Here is a 25545-nt window from a genome sequence, read left to right on the forward strand (position 1 = left end):
GCCGCAGTGTTGCGGATTGTGGGGGAGTCAGGGCCCTGCACCCCTCTTCCCGAGATTCACTGCGACTCTCAGCCAGCCAGTAAAGCAGAAGGTTTATTTAAGGACAGGAACACAGTCTCAAGCAGAGCGTGTAGGTACGACCAGACCCCCTCAATTAGGTCCCTCTGGGAGGTTCAGGGAGCTTAGACCCCAGCTTGGGGTTCCCTGCGATGCACCACCCAGCCCCAACCGAAACTAAACTCCCAACTCCTCCCGCTGCTCCTCTCCTTTGTTCAGTCTCCCGGGCAGAAGGTGTTAATTCTCCCCACCCCCCGTTCCTGGCTCAGGTTACAGCTCAGGTAGCTTCCTTCAAGGGAAGTCCCACATCCCCACTGCAACCCCCCTGCAACATTCCCAGGTCAAATCTGCCCTGCTCCCTGCTCCGTCACACGCAGCGTCACCTCTTCGTGTCGGGAGAAACTGAGGCCCCAGAGGGGAAGGGGCTCACCCAGCCACACAGCAGGGGTGTTTGGGGCAAGGCCGGGAACAGAACCAGAGCTCCGGGCACCCCCCCCTCCCCTTCTCTCCCCCTCCCCCCCTCCCGGAGCTAGAGATAGAACCCAGGAGTCCTGACCCCCACCTCCCCCTCCCGGGACCTCAATCCAGCCACAGACCTTGGGTCCAGTGTCCCCCGGGAGGCCCCTGGCACCGTCCGCCCCAGAGCGACCCTGCAAAACACGTCAAGGGTGTGAGGCCGGCTCCGGCGCGCTCGGGCCAGACCGGCTGGAGGGGGCAGTTCGGGGCCAGCATGGGGACGCTGGGGGGCGTGGGGGGAGCATCTGGGACGTTGGCAGGGACTGACACAGCCTGGGGGCCGGGCCACCAGAGCATGTGGAGCAAAGCCCTGGCTCGGCTGAGCTCTGGGGGGCTGGGAGGGCTGTGGACCCCACTCCAGGACTCAGCCCTGACGTGTCCCCCCGGCGGGGTCCCCGGACCCAGCTCACACACCACCAGGCCTGGTGAATGACCAGCCGGACCGTGTCTGCGCCAGCGAAGGGACGGGCCCCAGGGGCCCCATCCTTAGGGGAGGGCTGGCAGGACAGAGGCCCCAGGGGGATCCCCCTGCCCCCACTGGAAAGTCCCCGGGGGGGGGCTGCCCCCGCCAGAGCCCCTGGCCGGGGGTGCCGCTGGCAAGGCCATGGGCTTCCCTGGTTCTGTCACACGTTTACCCCCAGGCCCTATGGCCGGGCGGGACCCGGGGGCCGTCCCTGGGGAGGAGCACGGCCCCGCTGCTCTGAGCCGTGACCGGGCCGTGGGGGACCCGCCAGGCCGCCTTCGCTGGGCCGGGGAGGGATCGGGGCCCCACCGAACTGCCGGGCTGACCCATGTCAGGCCCCGGCTCAGGGCGACTCGCGGCACCGACGGGCAGGAGCTGGGACAGGGACGGGGGGCCCACAGGGTGGGCACGGGGGGCCCACAGGGCGGGCTGGGGCGTGAGGGGCACGGAGCAGAGGTGCCGGGGCAGGAACTGTCGCTTTACTGCCCCTGGGGCAGGCGCTGCATTGTCAGATGCCCCAGGCCGGGCGGGAGGGGGGCAGCCCCCCAGGGTACCCCCCAGACTGCGCCCCCAGCGGCTCGTCCCCACAGGCAGCAGCACTCACCCGTTTGCCCCCTTTCCCCGGCGGGCCGACTGGACCCTGCATCCCCCGCGGACCCTGCAGGAGAAAGAAGGGCTGACGGCTCCACTCGAAACCCCCAGCTGGGCCCCCCCAGGTCCCCCCAGGAACTAGCCCCAAACCCTGTCCCCACCGTGCCCATCGGCTGGGCATCGGGGCCATGCGCTGCTCAGCCCCACCTGCCCCACGGCACAGGGAGCCCCCTGGGGTCGCCCAGCTCACCTGAGGCCCCATGTCTCCCGAGTCCCCTTTCAGGCCGGGATTTCCAGGGAGACCCTACAAAAAACAAATGAGAAAATCCTCAGTGCGGGGCTGGGGGACAGGTGACGGTCCCCAGGTCAGTCACTGGCCAAGGAAAGGTTTCAGAGTAGCAGCCGTGTTAGTCTGTATCCGCAAAAAGAAGAACAGGAGGACTTGTGGCACTCTTCGTTATGCATCCGAAGAAGTGGGCTGTAGTCCACGAAAGCTTATGCTCTAATAAATTTGTTAGTCTCTAAGGTGCCACAAGTCCTCCTGTTCTTCCTTTTGGCCAAGGAAAGGCCATGCCTTGGCTCAGCGCCCCGGGCTGGCCCCCCCGCTGCCACTCCAGTCCCATTCCCTGCCCCCCGGGCTGTCCCCGCGCTGTCCCCCCATGTCCCATTCCCTGCCCCCCCCGTGCCGGCCCCCCACTGCTCCCCCCGATGTCCCATTTCCTGCCCCCCGAGCCAGCCCCTCGCTGTCCCCCCCACGTCCCATTCCCTGCCCCCCAGGCCAGCCCCCCCGCTGCCCCCCCAGTCCCATTCCTTGCCCCCCGGGCCAGCCCCCCACTGTCCCCCCACATCCCATTCCCTGCCCCCCGAGCCGGCCCCCCGCTGCTGCCCCCCCATGCCCCATTCCCTGCCCCCCACTGGTTCCCCCCACATCCCATTCCCTGCCCCCCAAGCCAGCCCCCCCTCAATGCTCCCCCACACACATCCCATTCCTTGCCCCCTAAGCCGGCCCCCCGCTGTCCCCCCCCCACGTCCCATTCCCTGCCCCCCTGAGCCGGCCCCCCACTGCCCCCCCAGTCCCATTCCCTGCCCCCCGGGCCGGCCCCCCCACTGCCACCCCCCCACATCCCATTCCATGCCCCCCCTGCTGCCACCCCCCCACGTCGCATTCCCTGCCCCCCAGGCCAGCCCCCTCACTGCTCCCCCCCCCCACATCCCATTCCCTGCCCACCGAGCCAGCCCCCACGCTGTCCCCCCCACGTCCCATTCCCTGCCCCCCCCCGAGCCGGCCCCCCCACTGCTGCCCCCCCACATTCCATTCCCTGCTCCCCGAGCCGGCCCACCCAGCCCTTAGGGGTTACTTTACACCCCGAAAATAAACGCGAAGACACCCCCGCTACCCCATGCTGCCCCCCAGCCCCACCACTCACCAGGGGGCCCGGCCGGCCGGTCAAGCCCATGGGGCCCGGGGGTCCCTTCATGGAGAGCTGGAAGAGAAGGCGCCGGGTGAGGCTGGGGCAGAGAGGGGGCTCGGGGGCGAGTGAGAGGGCCTGGGTGCGGGTCCCGGCGCGGGTGCAAGGTCCGGCCTTACCTTGGCCTGCTGCAGGACGGCCTGGGCCTGAGCCTCCTGGAACGACACGGTGGGGCCCTTGGGCGAGTCGCCGCCGAACTGGAACTGGAACTGGGGGGGACGGGGCAGCGCCCGGATCAGCGACAGGGCGGGGAGCGGCTGGGCCCCCCCTGCCGGGGCACCAGCCCCCTGCCCACCCCCCCACAGAGCCAGGAACAGCCCTGCCCCTCCTCTCCCCCCCCCTGTACACCAGCCCCCTGCCCACCCCCCCACAGAGCCAGGAACAGCCCTGCCCCTCCTCCCCCCCCGCCGGGGCACCAGCCCCCTGCCCACCCCCCCACAGAGCCAGGAACAGCCCTGCCCCTCCTCCCCCCCCCCGCACACCAGCCCTCTGCCCACCCAAAGAGAGCCAGGAACAGCCCTGCCCCTCCTCCCCCCCCCTGCCGGGGCACCAGCCCCCTGCCCACCCCCCCACAGAGCCAGGAACAGCCCTGCCCCTCCTCCCCCCCCCTGCCGGGGCACCAGCCCCCTGCCCACCCCCCCACAGAGCCAGGAACAGCCCTGCCCCTCCTCCCCCCCCGCCGGGGCACCAGCCCCCTGCCCACCCCCCCACAGAGCCAGGAACAGCCCTGCCCCTCCTCTCCCCCCCCTGCACACCAGCCCTCTGCCCACCCCCCCACAGAGCCAGGAACAGCCCTGCCCCTCCTCCCCCCCCCTGCCGGGGCACCAGCCCCCTGCCCACCCCCCACAGAGCCAGGAACAGCCCTGCCCCTCCTCCCCCCCGCCTGCACACCAGCCCCCTGCCCACCCCCCCACAGAGCCAGGAACAGCCCTGCCCCTCCTCCCCCCTGCCGGGGCACCAGCCCCCTGCCCACCCCCCCACAGAGCCAGGAACAGCCCTGCCCCTCCCCCCCCCTGCACACCAGCCCTCTGCCCCCCCAAAGAGAGCGAGGAATGGCCGCTCCCCCGACCTGGGCACCAGCCCCCCCAGCCCTACCCAGAGAGTAGGGACCAGACTGCCCCCCTCGATGGACACCAGCCCCACAACCAGTCGCAGCATCCCACAGCCCCCCCGGCCCGTCCTGCCCCGCACACCCCCCACCTACCGGCAGCATGATCATGGTCCCCGGAGGCCCCCGTCCCCCGTCGGCTCCCGGCAGCCCCGGCCGCCCTGCAGGGCCCTGTGGTGGAGGAGAGGAGCCCCCCGTCACTCAGCGGGCGACGCAGGCAGGGACTCGCAGCCCCCACGGCGGGGAGCATGCCGGCCATTCCTGAGCCCCCCCCATCCCCCCCCAGCTCTGCAGCCTCTGACAGGGCCCCCTCCCCCAGCCACTTACCTGCTCGCCAGGGTCCCCCGGCAGCCCCGCCGGCCCCACCGGTCCTGGGGGGCCCATCTCGCCCTGCGAGACACACAGAGGAACCTCAGTCGCTGCAGAGACCCAGCGAGCCCCCCCGCTCCCGCCAGCCCCTGTTCCCCCCAGTTCCCGCTCCCCGCAGCGCCCGGTCCCCCCAGTTCCCACTCCCGCCAGCCCCCGGTCCCCCCGGTTCCCACTCCCCCCAGCGCCCAGTCCCCCCGGTTCCTGCTCCTCCCAGCCCCCACTCCCCCCAGCCCATGTTCCCCCCGGTTCCCGCTCCCCCCAGCGCCTGGTCTCCCCAGTTCCCGCTCCCGCCAGCCCCCGGTCCCCCCGGTTCCCACTCCCCCCAGCACCCGGTCCCCCCGGTTCCTGCTCCTCCCAGCCCCCACTCCCCCCAGTGCCCGGTCCCCCCAGCCCCTGTTCCCCCCAGTTCCTGCTCCCCCCAGTGCCCGGTCCCCCCAGCCCCCGGTCCCCCCAGCGCCCGGTCTCCCCGGTTCCCGCTCCTGCCAGCCCCTGTTCCCCCCAGTTCCTACTCCCGCCAGCGCCTGGTCCCTGCGGTTCCCGCTCCCCTCAGCCCCCAGTCCTCCTGGTTACTGCTCCCCCCAGTCCCCGCTCCCGTCAGCGGCCGGTCCCCCCGGTTCCTGCTCCCCCCCGGTTCCCGCTCCCCCCAGCCCCTGGTCCCCCTGGTTCCCACTCCCCCCAGCGCCTGGTCCTTACCGCTGGGCCCGGGGCTCCCGGCGGCCCATCGAATCGCCGGCCCTAGGAGGAGAACCACCAGTTAGGGCAGCGCGTCCCGACCCCCGACTGGGGATCCAGCCCCTCACGCAGCCCCAGCGCCCGGCAGGATCAAACCCACGGTCCCCGGAGCTGGGCAAGCCCCCAGTCCCCTGTTGCCCCACCCAGCTCCCCAGGGCCGGTCAGCTGGACGGGACCCATGGGGGGCCTCACGGGATGGGCTGAGCCCCCCACGGCCTGGTTCCCTTTGGCCAGGGAGCCCTGCATCTCCCGACCTAGCCAGGGGCCAGTCCCATCCCCCGGCCCGGCGGGCTTGGCTGGTTCCCCCAGGACGACGCTGCCCCAGGCCGTAGCACCACTGGCCGCGCTGGTACTCACGGGATCGATGACGCCCGGCTCCCCCTTCTCCCCCTTCTGGCCGGCTCCCTGCAAGGGACGCACGGAGCAGGTGACACCAGCGGCAAACAGCCCCAGCCCCCCACGCCCGGCCACTGCAAACCCCCCCCGACCGGCCTCCCAAGCCTGCACCACAGGCCAGGCCTGCCCTCGCCACCCTCCTGCCCCCGCCCGCAGGCCTGGTTCTGGGGCTAGCGACTGATTACGAGAGGCCCCAAGGAGAAGCCCAGATGACCGGTGCTCCGTCCCCCGATTCCCGCCTGCTCCCCGGCACCCAGTCTCCACCAGTGCCCTGTGCCCACCGGCACCCCATCCCCCCGGTACCCTGTCCCCCCGGCGTCCGTCCCCCCCATTCCTGCCCACTCCCCGTCTCCACCAGTGCCCTGTCTCCCCCTGTGCCTGTCCCCCCCATTCCCGCCAGCGCCCCATCCCGCTCATACCCGGGTGGCCTGTCCCAGGGTTCCCCGTCGCTCGGCAGAGCCGTAGCGCTCCAGGCTGGTGTCATGGCCCGGGGGCTCCCCGTCCTCGTACTCCTCATACTCCCTCAGGGCGTAGTCGGGGGGTTCGGTGCTGTTGGCCTCGGGGTCCCCATCCGCCCAGATCCTGTGCTCCTCTCCCAGATCCTGCAGACGAGGGTGGGAGCCGGGGTCACTGGCGTTTGCGGGGGGTGACAGCTGTGTGCCCCACTGCATCCCTCCAGCCCTCTCCCCCCAGCTGCCGTACCTCGTAGGCCTCGGGCAGGTTCAGGCTGATGGTCACAGTGCTGGCAGGGGCGGTCCCGGGCAGCGGGGTGACGTGCTCCTCCCCAGACGGGGTCGCCTCCAGAGCAGGGGCTGCTTGGGTCGGGGCCTCCTCAATGGGAGTGGAGAGAAAACGGGTCATTAGGGGAGAAAGGTCAGTGCCCAGGACGGCCCCACCCTGGGCATGGCACGCCGGGGGGAGGGACGGGCAGGGTGGCGGCAAGGGAGGCTGGCTGGGGGGCAGCTGGGGGGCAGCCAAGGGGGTAGCTGGGGGGCAGTGCGCTGGGGGGGCAGTGAGGGGGTGGCTGGGGGGCAGGGGCACCTCCTGCTGTGGGGAGCGTTGTACCCACCCAGGTGCCAGGGGGCCCTGTCCCAGCTCCCCCAGCACTGAGCCCTGCACTGACCCGGGCGCTGGCAGCGAGTGCCAGGTGCAGGATCCAACCGGGGGTTTGTCACCGACTCCCAGGTCCTGCCCACTCTTGGCCCCGTGTGGTCCTTGTGGGGGGGGAGCCCCTTTCAGTGAGACAGCCCTTCTCGGGGGTCCCCTCTCTCCCGGGGTCAGGCCCCTCCACCTCCTGGAGCCGCACCTCTCTGAGCCTTAGCACGTCTGTCTCTCGCCGTGGGCCCCCTCAGGGAGTCCCCTCGCTCTGCACCCCTGGGGCCTCCACCCCCTCTGCATGCAAACCCTTGGAAAGCCAGGAAACCCCCCACTTGCTCACAGGCCTGCAGCAGCCAACGGCTCCGGGAGCCAGGGAAGGAATCGCTCCCCCCCCCCCCCAACCTCCCAGCCAAGCGTGACTCACGGCGCCGCTCCTGCCCTGACCCACATCCGCCAGCTGCAGCCTTGGGCCCACTCCTGGGGGGGCCTCGCTCCCCGTCCCAGCCCTCAGCCCTCCCGTTCCCAGGGGCGCAGCTCAGACACTGCTCTGCCCAGAATGGTCCGAGGTCTGTGGAGAGAGTGACCCCCCCATCCTCTGCCCCCCCCACAACTACCCCAACCCAGACCCCAGCTCCCCGCCCCCCCAACCCTCCCAGCTAACTGAACCCAGCCCCCGGCTCCCTGCTCCCCCCACCCTCCCGGCTACCCCAACCCAGCCCCCAGCTCCCTGCTCCCCCCACCCTCCCGGCTACCCCAACCCAGCCCCCGGCTCCCCGGCCCTACCCCACCCCAGATTGGGAGCTGGGCTGCCCGTCTGGCTCTATCCCCAGCAGGTTTCTAGGGAAGCCAGGAGTGAGCCAGGCAGGATCCCCAGGCTGGTGATGGAGGGGGGGAGTGGGGGTGGGTCTGTCCCAGGACTCCCACGTTACCCCCTGGCGGAGTCTCCCCCTGCCCGGGGCTCGGCCCGAGTGCCGGTCCAGGGAGCACAAAGGCTGAGTCGTCCCCTGGAGGGTCTGGGCCTAGAGGTGGCCATGGGGCCTAGCGGGAGGGGCCTGGGCCGGAGGGGGAGATGGAGCGGGGGGGGAGGTGGCTAAGGTGTTGGGGGTGTGTGGGGGGGAACAGAGGGGGTGTGTAAGGAGGGGGTGAGGGGTGGATGGACGGACGCACGGAAGGACAGACGGATGGACAGATGGACACGCGGCTGGACGGACAGACGCACGGATGAATGGATGGATGGATGGACGGACGGACGGACGCACAGATGGACATGCAGATGGATGGACAGACACACGGATGGACAGACGGACGCACGGATGGACAGACAGATGGATGGACAGACACACGGATGGACAGACGGACACGCGGCTGGACGGACAGATGCACGGATGGATCTCTCTCCTCTCGCCCACCCCCCTCGCCACAGGCCGCGGCCTGGCTCTGGGTCTCCGGGGCGGGCGAGGGGGCACCGCGGGGAACAGGCCCTGGCACAGGGCTCCCCACAGGCCGCGGCCTGGCTCTGGGTCTCCGGGGCGGGCGAGGGGGGCACCGCGGGGAACGGGCCCTGGCACAGGGCTCCGCACAGGCCGCGGCCTGGCTCTGGGTCTCCGGGGCGGGCGAGGGGGCACCGCGGGGAACGGGCCCTGGCACAGGGCTCCCCACAGGCTGCGGTTTGCGCCCGGGAAGGGCCGCGCTGGGGGAGCCGCGGCTGCGGGGAGGCACCTGTGCGGCACTCGGCTGGGCGCTCCCGGCCCCGGGGCGGGGGCTGTGAACCAGCGGCTCCGCTGGGCCCGGGGGCGTGTGTGGGGTTCGGGACACGGGTGAGGCAGAGCTGGGTTAGCCGGCAGCAGGATTAGGCACAGGCAGTGGCGGGTTAGTCGCTCTCTCTACCTGGCCCGGCCCCGCGGTGGGTGCGGTGTCCTGCTGCTCCGCCTGCTCCTTGTTCCTCTTCTTCTTGCCTTTGCCCCTGCGTTTGCCCTTCCCTTTGCCCTTCCTGCCCTTCCGCCGGGCGGGGGCAGCCGTGGGCTCCGGCCCACTCTGCACGGGGCAGGACGGGGGCGACCGGAGAACGGGGGAGAGACAGAGAGGGGCATGAGAGAGCCGCAGGCTGGCGTGGGCAACCCCCGCGCTGGCCCTGGGGGGCGAGAGCCCAGGCGTCTGGGGGCTCCCAGGCTCTGGCACCGTCCGTCCCCGTCCGGCTACGCCCAAAGTGCTCTCCAGGGCCGGGCCCAGCGGGGAGTGCTGGGGGCAGGGGGCTCCCATGCCAAGACGGGCAAGGGGCAGCCCGTCTCACAGTGGCGCGAGCTGCGTGGGGCGGGGGACACACTGGGCGGCTCTGTCAGGGTGGGGTCGGCTGCCCCAGGGGCGTGTTCCCAGGCTCCGTCCGTGACTCATCCAAGCCCAGATGGAGACGCCCCCAGGCGCGGATGCAGGCTCCGGCCGTGCCAAGCCCAGCTGGGCATATCCTGGCAGCCGTGGGCGCACCTGGCCTCCTGGAGCTGGGCCGAGCCCACGGGGTGGGGGGGCACCTACCTCCTCAGGGTACAGGCCCAGCAGGCCGTAAGGCAGTGGCACGTCGCACCCGGGCATGTAGGTCTCGCAGTAGTGCAGGGCTGCCTGGGGGTCCGGAGAGATCAGCAGCTGCTGGACATCGCCCTGGGGGCGGGGGGAAACGAAATGGGCTGAGCAGGGGCTGAGACACTGCGGGGTGAGCCCGCGGGGGGGGGCAATGTCCAAGCTCTCCCCTCCCCCCCAGCCCTCCTGGGCCCGGGCCAGCCCCGCGGCCGCAGCTGTGAGGAGCTGGCTGGGACCCGCGGGCAGGTGTTTCCGAGCTTGCAGCGTGACGGGGCTGGCGCGGGGCCCGGGCACTGCTGGAACCCGCATCCCCCAAGGCCTCGCTGTCGGCTCGTTAGCGCCTCGTCGTGGGGAGCAGGCGGGGGGCTGAGGACAGGGGAAGAGGGGTCGCAACGCCAGGGGGATGAGCACGGCCTGCCGGGCGGGGATCTGTGAGAACTGCAGGGGCGCGTGTAACCACCGCTGACCCCCCCCCACATACCCAGACACCCCCAGAGCCAAATGGGACCCACGCTCACCCCACCACCCCCCTCACCCCTGGCCACTGGCCCCACAGCCCCAGGGAGAGACACCCCTCAAACACAGCCCCCCAACCCCGCCCGGCTTCCACCACTCAGCTCCCCATGGAGCCGCCGGTCTCCGGGTGGGGCTCGGACGCAGCCCTTGGGCAGCGCACATTCCTGGTGGGGGCGTGGGAACTGGGACCAGATGGGCGGACGGGGGGCGCCCTGGGAACATTCCTCCCATCACGGCCGCCCCCACGTTCCCAGGGAGATCGGCTTCACCAGCCGGGCACAGCCAGCGAGTGCCGGCCAGCACGGGGCATCTGGGACTAGCCAGAGGGGGACCCCCAGGGTCAGCCCAGGTCACCCTGCTCCCCAGCCCCTCTGTCCAGCTGGAGCTGCCAGAAAAGAGGGGCCCCACCCAGGGCCAGCCCCTTGGGGGCCGTGCTGGGGACCCTGCGGGTGGCCCCGGGCTCTGGGGCAGAGCCCAGGAAGGCAGCTGTGAGCTGCGGCCTGACCCAGCCCCTCTCCAGCTCTGCCCTGGGGAGCCCCCAGGGGTCCGGCTCCAGGACAAGCGCGGCCTTGTTCCCAGCCGCCCCCAGCCCGTCTCCCCGGCATCAATGGGGCCCTTCTCCGCGGCCCCTGACATTTGGCGCTGGCAGCCGCAGCCGGCAGGAATGTGGGGGGTGGCAGGGCCTGGGGGCAGCTCTCGGCCCTGCTGCCGCGGCTCCCAGCTCCTCGGGGTGCTGAGGGGAGCAGGCTACACAGCCCCCACCCAGCCCCAAGGCCCTGACCCCCGCATGGCCCCCCTGCACTAGGGTGAATGGCAAACTGGGCCCTGCCTGCAGCTCCAGCCCCTCCGGGAGGGCAGTCTGTGCAGACGCAGCCGGGGGGGGGGGTCCCTGAGCCCGGGGAGGGGCTCTCCACGCCAGGCAGCCCCCGGAGTGCCAGGAGCTGGTAGAGCAAGGGGGGCGCCGGGCCCGGCCTGACCCACATAGCCCCCCGGCACCAGGACAAAGGGCCGGCACGCAGGGCAGGGGCTCCCCACAGCCCCCCACAGCCTGCCCCCACCCTGGCTGGGAGCTGCCAGGCTGCGCAGAGCACTCAGCCCCCCCTGGAGCCGTTCACAACCCCCCGCCCCCCGGCGCGGCCCCACCTGGAACACCTCCTCGTCCAGCAGCCGGGTCCCCAGCAGGGTGACGCCTGCGGTGCTGACGACGGGCCGGGGCCCACGCTCCAGAGGCAGCGTCACGGGTGCCTCGCAATCCACCAGCAGCGACACGTTGGTGCCCTCCACGCTCAGCGCCACGCGGTGCCACCTGCGGGGGGCATCAGCGTCACAGGGACAGGCTGGGAGCCCGGACGCCTGGGTTCTCTCCCTGGCTCTGGGAGGGGAGTGGGGGCTGGGAGCCCGGACGCCTGGGTTCTCTCCCGGCTCTGGGAGGGGAGTGGGGGCTGGGAGCCCGGATGCCTGGGTTCTCTCCCGGCTCTGGGAGGGTAGTGGGGGCTGGTGGGTTAAAGCAGGGGGGTTGGGAGCCCGGACACCTGGGTTCTCTCCCCAGCTCTACCCTGAGTCGCTCAGAGACCATGTGGCTGGTCGCCCCCAGCTGGCAGCAGGGACAGCGGGCGTCCCTCCCAGCCGCGCCCGTCTCTCCAGCTCGCCCGGACCTGTCCCCACGCCCTGCCCAGCCCCGGTCCCGGCACTCACTTGCCATCGGCCAGGCTGACCCTGCTGAAGAGCGGGTATCTCTCTGGCGCCGGCTGCCCGGCCTGGTCCTCGTAAAGGAAGACGGGCGAGCGGCCGATCTCCACGCCCAGCTGCTGCACCCCGCGCTCGTCGTACAGCGACAGCAGGAAGGCCTGGCTGCCCCGCCGGGCCCGCAGCGTCGCCAGGATGGAGAAATCCTCGGGGAAGGGGCCATCTGGGGTGGAGACGAGGCGTCGGGCTGAGCCCCATGCCCAGCGCCCCCCTGAACCCAGAACCTCCCTGCCTGGAGCCTCCCCACAACCAGCACGCCCAGGCCTATGTCCGCCCCACAGAACAGCCCCGCACCCCCTCTGCCCCACAGCCAGCACCGCTCAGCCCCACCCCACAGCCCCAGTGCCCCTCAGCCCCTCTGCCCACAGCCAGCGCCCCTCAGCCCGCCCCACAGCCCCTCTGCCCCGCCCCACAGCCCCTCTGCCCACAGCCAACACCCCTCAGCCCCGCCTCACAGCCCCTCTGCCCACAGCCAACGCCCCTCAGCCCCTCTGCCCACAGCCAGTGCCCCTCAGCCCCTCTGCCCCACCCCACAGCCCCAGTTCCCCGCCCCACAGCCCCTCTGCCCACTGCCCCACCCTGCAGCCCCAGCATCCCGCCCCACAGCCCCTCTGCCCACAGCCAGCGCCCCTCAGCCCCTCTGCCCCACCCACAGCCCCAGCGCCCCTCAGCCCCGACCCACAGCCCCTCTGCCCACAGCCAACACCCCTCAGCCTGACCCACAGCCCCTCTGCTCACAGCCAGCGCCCCTCAGCCCCGCCCCACAGCCCCTCTGCCCACTGCCCCGCCCTGCAGCCCCAGCCCCCCGCCCTACAGCCCCTCAGCCCCGCCCAACAGCCCCTCTGCCCACAGCCAGCGCCCCTCAGCCCCGCCCCACAGCCCCTCTGCTCACAGCCAGCGCCCCTCAGCCCCGCCCCACAGCCCCTCTGCCCACAGCCAGGGCCCCTCAGCCCCCACCTGGGAAGAGCTGGCGAGTGGGGGCGCTGAGCTGGGTGTTGTTCTCCAGGCGGAAGGCAAAGTCGCTCTCCTCGGCCCCGCGCCGCTGGGTGCAGATCCCAGCCGCAATGGAGACGCCGTCCCTGCCGTCCTGCACCCCCAGCGCCCGCAGCACATCCACCGGCTCGGCTATGGAGCAAGGGGGAGGCAGGGTCACAGCCCAGGGTCGCCCCCCACCCCTGGAACACACTCCCCCCCCCCCCCCGCACCGGGGTCACCCCACACACTCAGCCGGTCTCGATCTGGACTCATGTCAGGCCCTGCACAATCAGCTCCCAGCATGCCTTGCTCACCCAGCCTGGGGTGAGTCCCCCCGCTCAGTGCCTCAGTTTCCCCCATCCTGGGGGTGCTGCCAAGGCCCTGGGACCAGCCCGGAGCCAGGCAGCCCCGACACCCCGTCCCCACCGTGTGGCCATGATTCCTTCCCTTCATTCCTCCGCCCCACCTGGCATCGGCACTCGGGCCAGGACTCTGCCCTGGGGAACCAGCCGGGCCAGGCAGCCTCCGCTGGGGCCTGTCTCCCCATGGGGCATGGAGCTGCCCTGCCCCCATCTCCCCTGAGGCAGAGTGGGGCAGTGAGGGGGCAAGCAACACCTGGGGATGCCCTCCCTGCCCCCTTCCCAGTCCCACTCCCCCCACAGGATGGAACAGGGGGGCTGGGTACGAGCAGCCACCCCTCCTCCCATTTCCCACAGACTCCTGGGGCAGGGACGGGGACCCCACCCCCAGCAATGGGATCATGCACCCCCTGCAGACCCGGCACCTCGGGGGTTAATCTCAGAGCGGATTTGCATCAGAGACAGAGAGTGGCCCCCTCTGCCCTGGGGCAGCCCCACCCCTCCCCACTCACCTGGTGGAGGGGCCTGTCTGGACAGGCTGGGGGGGGGGAGCCGGGGGAGGGGCGCCTGCTGCGGGGGAGGGGGGGGAGGTCCTCCACTAAGGAACCGGCCTGGTACTGAGCCGGCCGGACAGACGGGGCTGGAACACCTGGCGTGTGGGTCAGAGCCACCCAATGGGGCCGGGGTGGTTCTGTGAGCGAGGGGAGCCAGCGCCCCACATCTGCCCAGCCCGAGGGGCCCGGCTGAGAACCGGCGTCTCCGTCTCCCAGGCTCTCTTGACCCCAGCGCTCAGTTCCCATTTCCTGCCGGGAGCTCCCAGCGGAGCCGCCCTCGGTCTCCAGGCCCCAGCGAGGGGGGCTGCGTCCCCCCCAGGCTTAGACCACGGGCTACAGCGAGCAGGTGGGGCAAGGAGCTGCCCCCCCTCACCTCCTGTTGCCCTGTGAGCCTCCACGTGTCCCCAAGAGACCCCAGCCCAGCCACAGGCCCCCACCACCCGGGACAACAGATCTGGGGGGGGTCAGAGACCCCCCCCCAAGCCAGGGACAGGCGTAGAGCTGGGCTGGCAGGGGCTGCGAGTCGGGAGTGAGGGGCACCGGCAGAGCTGGGAGGGGGGCAGGGCTGGGCTGGCAGGGGCTGCGGGTCGGGAGTGAGGGGCACCGGCAGAGCTGGGAGGGGGGCAGGGCTGGGCTGGCAGGGGCTGCGGGTCGGGACTGGGGGTCAGCGGCAGAGTGTGGGGGGAGCCTGGCCAGGACTTGGGGGACGTGCAAGCCCTGGGAGGGAGCAGGGCTGGTCGCTTGGCCTTGGAGGCTGCGCTGTGGGTGGTCTCTGGCCATGGGTCCAGCCCTGTCCTGCTCCACCCCACGGGCTGCACAAACCCCAGGCCCAGCCCCCTTCAGCCCCGATCCCAGCCCTGTTCGACCCCCCCCCCACGGCACCAGCAGCCCCGGTGCGACCGAACCCAGGAGCAGCTTCACATGACCCTGGTGGCTCCCGCTTGGCGTCAGCCCCTGGCTCTGCCCCCGGGTGCCGCAGGGTCCCTGGCCCGGGCCGGGCAGCACGGAGCATCCAGGGACCCTGGCGGGATGCAGCCAGCCCAGATCCCGCCCTGCGCCCGTCCCCTCCCGCCCCGTAGCCACGGGGGATCGTTTCTCTGGCTCACGGGGGCCCTGGCCCGCTGGCACCGCCGGGGTTAACCACGCAGCCCGGCACCGGCTCGGCCGGCCCAGCTAGATTCCCCAGCCACGGCCCGGGGCAGTGCCGGGTGCTTGCCAGACAGCTGGACCCCCGGGGCGCGGCACCAGGGCAGCAACAAGCCCAGCCCCCGCCTGGCACAGACCTGCACTGCCGGGACACGGCCCCGTCTGGCCCCGTGTGTATCACACCTGGGAGTGGGACAGAGCCCCGGCCCCCGGCCTCACAGCGAGAATAACGGAGCCAGAAATGGAGCCTTGTCCCTGGGGATGGGCGGACGGACAGAGGGGGACTCCCAGGCCAGCCTTGGGGCGACCCTGCTCCCCATGGGCCATCCCAGCTCAGATCCCCCTGCTGCAGGGGCTGCCCTGGGGTCCTGGCTCCAGCTGTCTCAGCCGTGGGGCCCAGCCACGCCCCAGGTGCCAGCTGTGCACATCTGGGCGTGTGTCACCCTGTCAGGGGCCCCATTCCCCCCGGGGAGGCGTCAGGGAGAGAATCCGGGGCAGAGAAGACACCCGCCCCCGTCCCTGCCAGGAGCCCCCCCCTTGCCGGGCAATGCCAATGGCTGAGGCCAGAGGCACTGGCTGCCCCATGGCCGGGCTGGGCAGATACTGCTGAGGCCCCCAGCAAGGGCCTGCCCCTGCCAGCCAGGCCGCCCCACACAGCCTGGGGCCACTCCCTCCCCCAGGTGTGGGGCTGGAGCCCTCCTTGGTGCTCTGTTCATGGTGCTGAAGGTGGCCTGGCAGACAAGGCCCCACCCCCGCAGGGGTGGGGACAGGACCCAGGAGTCCTGGCTCCCAGCCCTCCTCCCGTCCCCGAGCCATGGGGCAGTGGGTAAACGGGCCTTGGCCCATCTCTAGGGCTTCTATGGCTCCAGCACAGGGCCAGGCCCCTCCCCCAGCCCCTTGAGCCCAGGGCCGAGGGCAGAGTCCAGCCCGGCAGGGCCCCCAGCCCGAGCTCCCCAACAGTACCTGCTCCCCACCGGAGCCCGGGAGGTAGCCCAGGGACAAGTGGTGGGGGCAGAGCCCTGGGGGCTGGACCCCTGGGCACAGTCTGGGCTCTGCTGGGGGAGACAGAGGAGTCGGGGCCATGACACTCCCGCTGCCCTGAGGGGCTTGACTGGGGCAAGCTGGGGCTTAAGGGGCTGGGGGCTGGGGAGGGGTCTGGGGGCACAGGGATGGGAGGGGAGCTGGCCCGGGGGGGCAGAGGCTGGGGAGGGGTCTGGGGGCACAGGGATGGGAGGGGGAGCTGGGCCGAGGGGGCAGAGGCTGGGGAGGGGTCTGGGGGCACAGGGATGGGAGGGGGAGCTGGCCGGGGGGGCAGAGGCTGGGGAGGGGTCTGGGGGCACAGGGATGGGAGGGGGAACTGGCCCGGAGGGGCAGAGACTGGGGAGGGGTCTGGGGGCACAGGGATGGGAGGGGGAGCTGGCCCGAGGGGGGCAGGGGCTGAGTAGGGGTCTGGGGTCACACAGATGGGAGGAGGGGCTGGCCGGGGGGGCAGAGGCTGGGGAGGGGTCTGGGGGCACAGGGATGGGAGGGGGAGCTGGCCCAGGGGGGCAGAGGCTGGAGAGGGGTCTGGGGGCACAGGGATGGGAGGGGGAGCTGGCCCGGGGGGGGCAGGGCCGGGCCTGCCCCGATCTCTCCCCCACACGCCCACCCATCGCACACTCCCTCCAGTTGTTTTCAATCAAAGCACATTTTTCCCCGAGTCTCCCGGGCGAAGCTTCAGCCAGAATTGTCCCCGCGCAGCTGGGGCAGCCCAGCAACGGGGGGTGGGGGGTTGTGTGTGTGTCTGGGGCACAGTGCAAAGTGTCTGTGTCACAACGTGCGACTGGCCCAGACGGGCGTTTGCCTCCTTCCTTCAGTGGCGACGGGGGACAGAATGTGCGGGGGGGGTGCACGGCGGGGGGGGTGCACGGCGGGGGGAATCGGGAGGGGCATGGCGAGGGGGATCGGGGGGTGCACGGCGGGGGAGGTTGGGGGGTGCACGGTGTGTGGGTGGGTGACATCAGCTTGTGTAAGTGTGTGCATGGAGGAGATAAACGAGTGTGTGACCATGAACAGGCGTGGGGGGCACAGGCATGTGTGGGGAGAAGCCCCAGTCCCCTCCCAGCCTGCCTCAGCACCCCCCATCTCAGAGCTGCCTCCCAGGCCCAGTGGTGTGCGGCTCTGCCCCCTGGGTGGCCTGCCCGCCGCGCTCCCGGTTGGGGAAACCCTGCACCCCCCTCCTGGCAGCGCTGGCTGGCCTGGCCCCCTAGCCCCACTGCCCTGGGACCCCCCCCCCCGAGCCCCACTGCCCTGGGACCCCCCCCCCCGAGCCCCACTGCCCTGGGACCCCCCCCCGAGCCCGCCGTTACCTGCCTGCGCCCGGGCCGTGCCGCGCAGCAGGAGCAGAAGCAGGAGCACGACCCTCGAGGGACCCTGCGCGCCCGGGCGTCTCTTCTCCATCCTCAGCGCTGGCTCAGGCCCGCTCCCCCGGCCGCTTGGGGCTCCGATCCCAGCCGGGCGGCTCCGTGTGCAGACTCGCCCCAGCCCCTCGGAGAGACTGGAAACGAGAGCCCTCCCTGGCCCCGCTCGGCCCTGTTCCCCTCCCCTGTTCCCTCCCCTCCCTAGCCCCGCTTCTCCCCTCCCCTGTTCCCTCCCCTCCCCGGCCCCGCTCGGCCCTATTCCCCTCCCCTGTTCCCTCCCTTCCCTCTGGGTCTCCCGGGCGCCCCCTCCTCGTCAGTTGTCCCATGAGGGCTGGGCATGGCTGGGGGATGCTGCCCCACTTGCTGGCCAGGCCTGGCACCCTGGGGACCTGGGGCGAGCGGCTGCACCCCCCGACGGGGCCCCCTCCCCGCTGGTTCCCCCGGACAGGGCGGCTCAAAGCAGGGGAGGAGCAGTGGGATGGTATCAAGCGTCCAGCTGAGCACAGCCTGGGCCGGGCCAGGCCAAACGGGGACACTGGGCTGGGCCGGGCCGGGCTGGTTGAAAGCACAAAGTGGGGCCGGGAGCAGTGCCGAGGGCTGGGGACGAGAGCTATACAGCCTGGTCCCCGGCGAGCTGTGGCCCAAGGAGGCTGGGACAGAGCCAGCGATGGAACCCAGGTGTCCTGCGCCCCCCTGGCATCTCTCTCGCCTGAGCCCCCAACGCTGCGCCCAGGAGCCAGGCCAGAGGGGAGCCCCGGGGCTGGGGGGGGACTGGGGTGTTAGACCCCCCGGCTCTGCCAGGTGGGCACCGTGTGTCCATCTACCAGTCCGGGGCCGGGCAACGTCACCAGCCCTAGAGCCTCAGATGCCCTCCCCCTCCCCCCGAACCCCAGCACCCCTCCCCCCCTCGGGCCAACCCCAGCTGGGACCAGGCTGCTGTGTCCCCCTGTCACGGAGTATTGGGGGACTCAGGGCCCTGCACCCCCGGCTTCCTGCGATTCACCATGACTCTCAGCCAGCCAGTAAAGCAGAAGGTTTATTTGGATGACAGGAATACAGTCCAAGACAGGTCTTGCAGGCACAGACAACAGGGCCCCCCTCAGTTAGGTCCAGCTTGGGGTCCCAGGGCATGCCAGCCCACCCCCCTTGGGGGGTCAGAGCCATCTCTGCCTCCCAGCCATCTCTCCAGCCTCCTTCCAGCCTGCTTCCAGCACTCTGCCCTCAGCGACCCCTCCCACAGCCTTTGTTCAGTTTCCCGGGCCCCGGAGTCATCTGACCTCCAACCCCCTCCTGGGTTCTCATGTTACAAGCTCAGGTATGTTCCCTTGGGCCGGCTCCCATCCCCCGATGCAGACCATCCTAGTCACACTCCCCTGTCAGCATTCACACACCCCAGCAAGAACAGTCCCAGTTCGTCACATCTCTCCCCCCTTCGAGACCGAACTGAGCAGGGTCACTTTAGCCAGTGACCCGGGGAAGTTCGAACCTACCCCCGTTCCCATGGATGCCCCCGCATCCCTCCAGTTCCTTGGTGAGAATTACACCAGGCCCCTTCCGTTCCACGCCCCCCCTTAGGTCGGGGGTGCTTGATGGCACTCGCAGTTCGCATGTGGGAAGGTTTATGCGGCCTGGGCCCTTTTCCCACCCCCATACCTCTGGGGTTCCAACTGGGCTGTGGTCTTCTCCCAGCGCTCCAGTCTGGAGGTCTGTGCTTTGGGCTCTCTTGGTTTAGAGCCGCCCTTTTAACCTTGGCCACCCTCTGGAAAGGATCCTTTATGCTGGGCAAGGGTCCTAAAGCTCTTTTCCCCTTGTCCCAGGCCTTCCTCCCCCTCTGACAGGGGTCACAGGATCCGCAGTACTGTCGGACAGTAACAAAGACCCCAGGCCAGTAAAAGCTCCGTAGCAGCCTCTGCTGGGTACGCCAGGTTCCCTGGTGCCCTGAGAGGGGAATGTCATGGGCCCGGCACAGCAGCTGGCGGCGATACTTCTGGGGTACCACCAGCTGCCTCCTGATCCCCCCTGACTCCATTTTCCCTGGGGGAGCCCATTCTCGGTACAGGAACCCCTTCTCCCACAGGAACCTTTTCCGGCCACCTCGTTCCATGGTCTGTACCGCATTGAGGTCGGCCAGGTCCCTTATCTTCCGCAAGGAGGGGTCTCTCTGTAACTCGGCCTGGAACTCAGCAGCTGGGACAGGGACGGCCACCTGCTCTTTCTCGCCCGCTGGGTCCGAAGCTGCAGCCTCCCTGAGCCGCGTCCCTGGGCGTTCCCTCCCCACCAGGTTAGGGTCCTGCGCCTCAGGTAAGGCACCCCCCCCAAGGCCAGGGCGCAGGGCCCCTCGCCGGCTCTGACTGCGGGTCACAACCAGTGCCTTTTGGGGGTTGCTTGGCCAGTTCTCCAGGTCCCCCCCCATCAATACCTCAGTGGGCAGATACGGGTGTACCCCCACATCCTTGGGGCCCTCCTTGGCCCCCCACTTCAGGTGTACCCTTGCCACGGGCACTTTGACTGGTGTTCCGCCCACCCCCGTCAGGGTCAGGTAGGAGTTGGGCACCACCTGATCTGGGGCCACCACCTCGGGCCGGGCCAGCGTCACCTCTGCGCCCGTATCCCAGTATCCATTGACCTTCCTCCCATCCACCTCCAGGGGAACAAGGTACTCTCTCCGGAGGGACAGCCCCGCGCCCACCGTATAAACCAAAAACCCTGAGTCTGGGGCATCCAGCCCCCTAGAGGAGCTGGCCTGGGGCCCTTCTCTCTCTTGAGCAGTTGATAAGCTGCCAGCCCCTCTTGCGTGAGAAGCCTGCCCCTCGTCCGTCTGGGCCTCTACCAAGTTAACCCTATGCGGGTTCGGTCTGCTCAGTCTGTCCTTGAGCTTGGGGCACTGGGCCCGAACGTGGCCTCTTCGGCCGCAGTAATAGCAGCTCATGTCCTGTGGGTCCCCTCGAGCCGGTCGGTTGTCCCTGACGCTGGGCATTCCCCGTGGGAGGGGATTCCCCATATTCCCTCTTTGGGAGGTCCCAGGGTGACTCTCTCTCTGCATCACGGCGGGCCTGTTCCTTTGGGGCTCCTCCCTGCCACCCCCTGACCGGCTCTTTACAAACTCATCAGCCAGCTGCCCGGCGTGTCGCGGGTTCTCTGGCTTTCTGTCCACCAACCACAGCCTCAGGTCGGATGGGCACCGCTCATACAGTTGCTCCAGTACCAGCAGTTTAATCAGGTCCTCCTTCGTCTGGGCCCCACCAGCCCACTTGCTGGCGTATCTTTCCATGCGGACGGCTAGTTGCAGATATGAGATCTCAGGGGTTTTATCTTGACTCCGGAACCTTCCCCGGTACATCTCAGGAGTCAGCCCAAACTCACGTAGCAGGGCCTTTTTGAATAGTTCGTAGTCCCCTTTCTCTGCCTCTCCCAGTTGGCGGTACAATGCCACGGATTTGGGGTCCAGTAAGGGGGTAAGGACCCGGAGTCTGTCCGCGGGATCAACCCGGTGCAGCTCGCAGGCCGTCTCAAAGGCCTCCAGGAAGTCATCCATGTCCTCCCCCTCCTTGTATGGGGCCATGATGCACTTATCAAAGCTCCGTGCAGTCCTGGGTCCCCCCTCACTCACCGCAGCCGGGGGTTCGCTGCCCCTCAGTCTCGCCAGTTCCAGTTCATGCTGACGCTGTCTCTCATTCTCCTGTCTCTGTCTCTCTTCATGCTGTCTTTGTCTCTCTTTCTCCTCCCGTTCATGCTGACGCTGTCTCTCTTCATGCTGTCTCTGTTGTTCACGATCCTCCAGCTCCCTCAGTTTTAGCTCTTTCTCCCATTCCAGCCAATTCCGCTCCCCGGATGCCGAACGTCGCCGGGAGGATCCTCTGCTGGCCGGCGAGCTTCGCCGGGGGGACCCCCTGCTGGCCGGGGGGGTCACGGCGCCTTCGGTATTTGCTGGGCTCCTCCCCACCCTTCCCCTAGGCATAGGAAGGAGGGGTCTCGGGAAGCCCTCAGCAGCGGGCTGACCACTCCCAGCTGGGACAGACACTGGTGCCTGCGCTGCATTTGCCAGGCTGCTTCCCTGAGACACAGGGATCAGTTCATTCGCGCGATCTTCCGCCTCCAGCTGGGCAATGAGCTGTTCTTTGGTGAGCCTCCCAATGCGCAGCCGCCTCTGCTTGCACAGCTCCACCAGGTCGCTCTTAAGCCGCTTGGCATACATCTTCCTGCTGGCCACTCACCGGCCTGTGTGCTCACAGCTCCCCCCAGTTCCCAGGGGGACCCCTAGTGTGCCAGCCCTTCTCGAGGTCACCACCTCTCTGCCAGGGTCGAGCTGCAGACTCCTCCGCCCCTGGGACCACTCGCTGCGATCCCCCCAGGGGACCCTGTTACTGCAAAAGTCCTTCTCGCTGGTCACACACTCCCAGGGGTAATAACCGTCTCTCTCCCACTCTTCAGCGTGCCTGGTCCCCGTCAATCCCCCTTCGTTTTACTGCTCCCCAGTCACTTACTGCAGGAAGCGCCGTCCACGGGGTGCAGTAGATCCCACCGCTGCCACCAGTTGTCACGGAGTATTGGGGGACTCAGGGCCCTGCACCCCCGGCTTCCTGCGATTCACCATGACTCTCAGCCAGCCAGTAAAGCAGAAGGTTTATTTGGATGACAGGAATACAGTCCAAGACAGGTCTTGCAGGCACAGACAACAGGGCCCCCCTCAGTTAGGTCCAGCTTGGGGTCCCAGGGCATGCCAGCCCACCCCCCTTGGGGGGTCAGAGCCATCTCTGCCTCCCAGCCATCTCTCCAGCCTCCTTCCAGCCTGCTTCCAGCACTCTGCCCTCAGCGACCCCTCCCACAGCCTTTGTTCAGTTTCCCGGGCCCCGGAGTCATCTGACCTCCAACCCCCTCCTGGGTTCTCATGTTACAAGCTCAGGTATGTTCCCTTGGGCCGGCTCCCATCCCCCGATGCAGACCATCCTAGTCACACTCCCCTGTCAGCATTCACACACCCCAGCAAGAACAGTCCCAGTTCGTCACACCCCCCCACCGCCATCATGGACCAGCCTCTCCCCACTGACCCCCCGGGGGGGGGACTCCCCACACAGCTGCCCTCTGGTGGCCAAGGGCGGGGACTGCTCATCCCCGAGGCCAGGTGCAGACGGAGCCTGCAACCCCCCTCCCCCCACGCCCCCCATCTTCCCCCATACAGCCTGTCACCTGCCTCCCCTCACACCCCCTGATTCCCCCCCCACCAGCAGCCCCCCACACACAGCCCCATCCCCCCACCTCCCCCATACAGCCTGAGCCATCCCCTCCCCCCGCGTCCCCATGCCCCCCACCTGCCCCCAAATGCTGTGCTAACACCTCCAGATATCCCCTGCCCCTCCCCCTCCAAACCTTGCCCCCTGCCCCACCCCCTACCTGTCAGGGGCTCCGCCGAGCTCAGCTGGACCCAATGAGCCGCGGGCAGTGCCGGTTCTCCTGGCTGGACAAACCGGCCCAGGGGGCCTGGCTCCACCTGGCAGCCCCTCAATCCCCTGTGGGTCTGCTCTGACCACTAGGCCACGCTGCCCCCCCACACCTCTCACAGCCCAGACCCCAGTGGAGCGAAGGTAGCACTGCCATTGGTGCCCCCGGTGCCACCCCCCCATCCCCATGGCCCACGGCGTCTGTCTGTCCATCTGTCTCTGCCCCAGACACCTTTTCCCAGCCCTTCCTGTGGCCTGTGGGACCTCGGGGTTATTTATGTCACTGTTTCTTTCCCTCTTCAGAAACCAGATGTGTGGACCCCCCCGAGCCCTGCCAGTGCCCCTCACTCCCGACCCACAGCCCCTGCTAGCTGAGCCCTGCCCCCCCCAGCTCTGCCACTGCCCCTCACTCCCGACCCGCAGCCCCTGCTAGCCCAGCCCTGCCCCCCCAGCCCTGCCGGTGCCCCTCACTCCCGACCCACAGCCCCTGCTAGCCCAGCCCTGCCCCCCCCCGCTCTGCCGGTGCCCCTCACTCCCGACCCGCAGCCCCCTCGTAGCCCAGCCCGGCCCCCCCCAGCTCTGCCGGTGCCCCTCACTCCCGACCCGCAGCCCCTGCTAGCCCAGCCCTGCCCCCACCCAGCTCTGCCGGTGCCCCTCACTCCCGACCCACAGCCCCTGCTAGCCCAGCCCTGCCCCCCCCCGCTCTGCCGGTGCCCCTCACTCCCGACCCGCAGCCCCCTCGTAGCCCAGCCCGGCCCCCCCCAGCTCTGCCGGTGCCCCTCACTCCCGACCCGCAGCCCCTGCTAGCCCAGGGTCCCGCCCGCGGCCATGCAGCTGCTGTTGCTCCCCGCCTCGCCTCACTGCGTGAGTCACCAGCTCGGCTCCGACCCACTGACCCCCCTCCGCGTCCTGGCAAATATTTACAGCGTCTCTGCAGTAACGGGCCCCCTGGGCCAGGCCGGGCCATGGGTTCCCACCGGCCCTGCGCCCCCAGCCACGGCACCCGCCTCCGGCCGCTCTGCTGGGGGGACGAGGCGGGGGGCCAAGCGCTGCCTGAGGCCAGCTGGGAAAAGCCATTCGAGCCCCCCCCCCCCGTGACCCAGCACGTCAGGGAGCTGGGACTGCATCTGAGGGGGGAGCCGGAGGAGCAGGGGGAGTTACAGAGCCCCCTCCCCAGCAGGTCCCGCTCTTCCCCCCCTTGTGAGAACTTCCCGGGGGCCAGGGCTGGGCTAGCAGGGGCTGCGGTCGTGAGTGAGGGGCACCGGTAGGGCAGGGATAACTGGGGGCTACGGGTGGGAGTGAGGGGCACCGGCAGGGATGGGGGGCGCCCAGGGCTGGCCTAGCAGGGGTCTGCGGGTTGGGAGTGAGGGGCACTAGCGGAGCTGGGGGGAACCCAGGGCTGGGGGAGTAAGGCCCCCCCATTCTGACCTTGGGTGTCCCTCCCCTCCCCATGCCCCTCAGCAGCTCAGAGCACCAGCACCAGGACCAGGAGTCACCTTTACCCACCCCCTGCGGCCCCCCCTGCCTGGCTCCGGGGCCCCCCACCCCGTGGGCGCCACGTCCCACATTCCTGGCGGGTGGCGGGGGGGAGTCTCCACCGCGCACCTGGCCAGCTGCCCCGGGGCTCCCATGTCAGGGGCTGACAGGAGCACGCGGGGGCGGGGGGGGGGGAATCCCACAGCACAGAGCGACCGGCCTCCCTGCCCCCCACCCCTGTGCACTGGGAGGGGAAGGGACCCCCTGGATGTCACAGCCAGGCAGGGATGGAACCCAGGAGTCCTGGCCCCCTCCCCTGCCATTGCCCCCCGTGAACCTGGCCTCTGCAGTCAGCCCCAGACACCCCTTTGCTGCCCCCCCAGCCCCACGTCCTATGGGGCAGGGGGTCCCAGGTTCCCACCCACATGCCCCAGAGCTCTGCCCCTCCCAGCCCCACGAGGAGTGGGACAGAGCCGGGGGGTCCTGAACACCCGGCGTGGGGCAGGTGGGTGCCAGGCCAGGGTCACCGGGGGGGGGGAGGGCTGAGCTGGGCGGGGGGCAGCACATGGGGGCCTGGTGTCCTCACTCACTCTAGTGGGCAGCGTCTGAGCCGGGGGGTGAGCGGGGGCAGCATCTCAGCCCCACACATGTTGCCATGGTACCAGGCTCAGGGGACATGCTCCCCCCTTCTCTGGGTGCTCATGACCCGTGGCCGCCCCACGGGGGACTGGGCAGGTGGAAGGGCAGGCGGGGCTGGGGGGAGGAGCTCATAAGGTGGGAGGGGGGAGGGGTGTGAAGGGCTGGGGGGCAGGGAGGAGGGGGGCAGGGGATGCCAGGGGCCGGGGGGCCAGGGGCAGGGGGAGGGGGCCAAGCGATGGCAGGAGCTGGGGGGAGGAGAGAGGGGGACCAGGGGATGGCAGGAGCTGGGGGGAGGACAGAGGGGGACCAGGAGATGGCAGGAGCTGGGGGGCCAGGGGCAGTGGGGCGGGGGCCAGGCCTCGGCCCGCCCGGCCCAGCCCCGCTGGGCTCAGGACTGCCCGGGGACTGGCTGATCCCTGGCCCCACGTGACGCCGGGTCTGATCCCATAAGAGCCTTTGGGTGGCGGGCGGCTCAGCCATGGCAGCGCGGGGCCGAGGACGGTGCTGGTCACGGGCTGCTCCTCGGGCATCGGGCTCCGCCTGGCCGTGCAGCTGGCACAGGACCCCGGCCAGCGCTACCAGGGTGAGGGGCTGCGGGACATGGGGGGGCGGGGGGGGCCTGTGAGGCACGGGGGGGCTGCGGGACATGGGGGGGCGGTGGGGGGCCTGTGAGGCACGGGGGGGCTGCGGGACATGCGGGGGCTGTGGGGGGCCTGTGAGGCGCGGGGGGGCTGCGGGACATGGGGGGGCTGTGGGGGGCCTGTGAGGCACGGGGGGGCTGCGGGGCTGTGGGGAGCCCCAGGGGGGCATGGGCGCCAAGGGTGCAGGACGGGGTGCATGGGGGATGCGGTGCCCAGGGGCTGCCCCCCCTGCGCTGGGGATTGCTGGGGGGGACTGGGGGGTCTTTCCCAGCCCTGGGGGGCCAGG

At 70.3% G+C, this 25545-nt stretch overlaps 3 protein-coding genes across 3 annotated transcripts in view; 1 reads left to right on the forward strand and 2 right to left on the reverse strand.

Annotated features, from left to right (window-relative positions):
* The window catches only part of COL5A3 (collagen type V alpha 3 chain), a 61884-nt gene extending 37592 nt beyond the window's left edge, over nucleotides 1-24292 (reverse strand). Inside the window, 18 exon segments of the mRNA XM_065576454.1 lie at nucleotides 654-707; nucleotides 1641-1694; nucleotides 1878-1931; nucleotides 3055-3111; nucleotides 3216-3305; nucleotides 4301-4375; nucleotides 4532-4594; nucleotides 5267-5308; nucleotides 5663-5710; nucleotides 6121-6303; nucleotides 6404-6532; nucleotides 8687-8833; nucleotides 9329-9451; nucleotides 11030-11192; nucleotides 11582-11795; nucleotides 12590-12757; nucleotides 17015-18011; nucleotides 22075-24292. Coding sequence (XP_065432526.1) covers nucleotides 654-707; nucleotides 1641-1694; nucleotides 1878-1931; nucleotides 3055-3111; nucleotides 3216-3305; nucleotides 4301-4375; nucleotides 4532-4594; nucleotides 5267-5308; nucleotides 5663-5710; nucleotides 6121-6303; nucleotides 6404-6532; nucleotides 8687-8833; nucleotides 9329-9451; nucleotides 11030-11192; nucleotides 11582-11795; nucleotides 12590-12757; nucleotides 17015-17105 — 1755 coding nt within the window. The 5' untranslated portion in view covers nucleotides 17106-18011; nucleotides 22075-24292.
* On the reverse strand, nucleotides 12843-16335 carry LOC135977033 (basic proline-rich protein-like; the record flags this gene model as incomplete). Its single annotated transcript, XM_065575625.1, has 1 exon — nucleotides 12843-16335. A coding segment is annotated over one exon (957 nt), but the record flags the coding sequence as incomplete, so codon positions are not given.
* Nucleotides 24293-25078: 786 nt separating the features above from the next.
* Nucleotides 25079-25545, forward strand: part of RDH8 (retinol dehydrogenase 8) — a 5005-nt gene continuing 4538 nt past the window's right edge. Inside the window, exon 1 of the mRNA XM_005311406.4 lies at nucleotides 25079-25201. The gene's annotated coding sequence lies outside the window, so the exon portion shown is untranslated. The remainder of the gene's footprint in view (nucleotides 25202-25545) is intronic.

The sequence above is a fragment of the Chrysemys picta genome, chromosome 22, assembly GCF_011386835.1.
Source record: "Chrysemys picta bellii isolate R12L10 chromosome 22, ASM1138683v2, whole genome shotgun sequence".
NCBI classification, from domain to species: domain Eukaryota; kingdom Metazoa; phylum Chordata; order Testudines; family Emydidae; genus Chrysemys; species Chrysemys picta.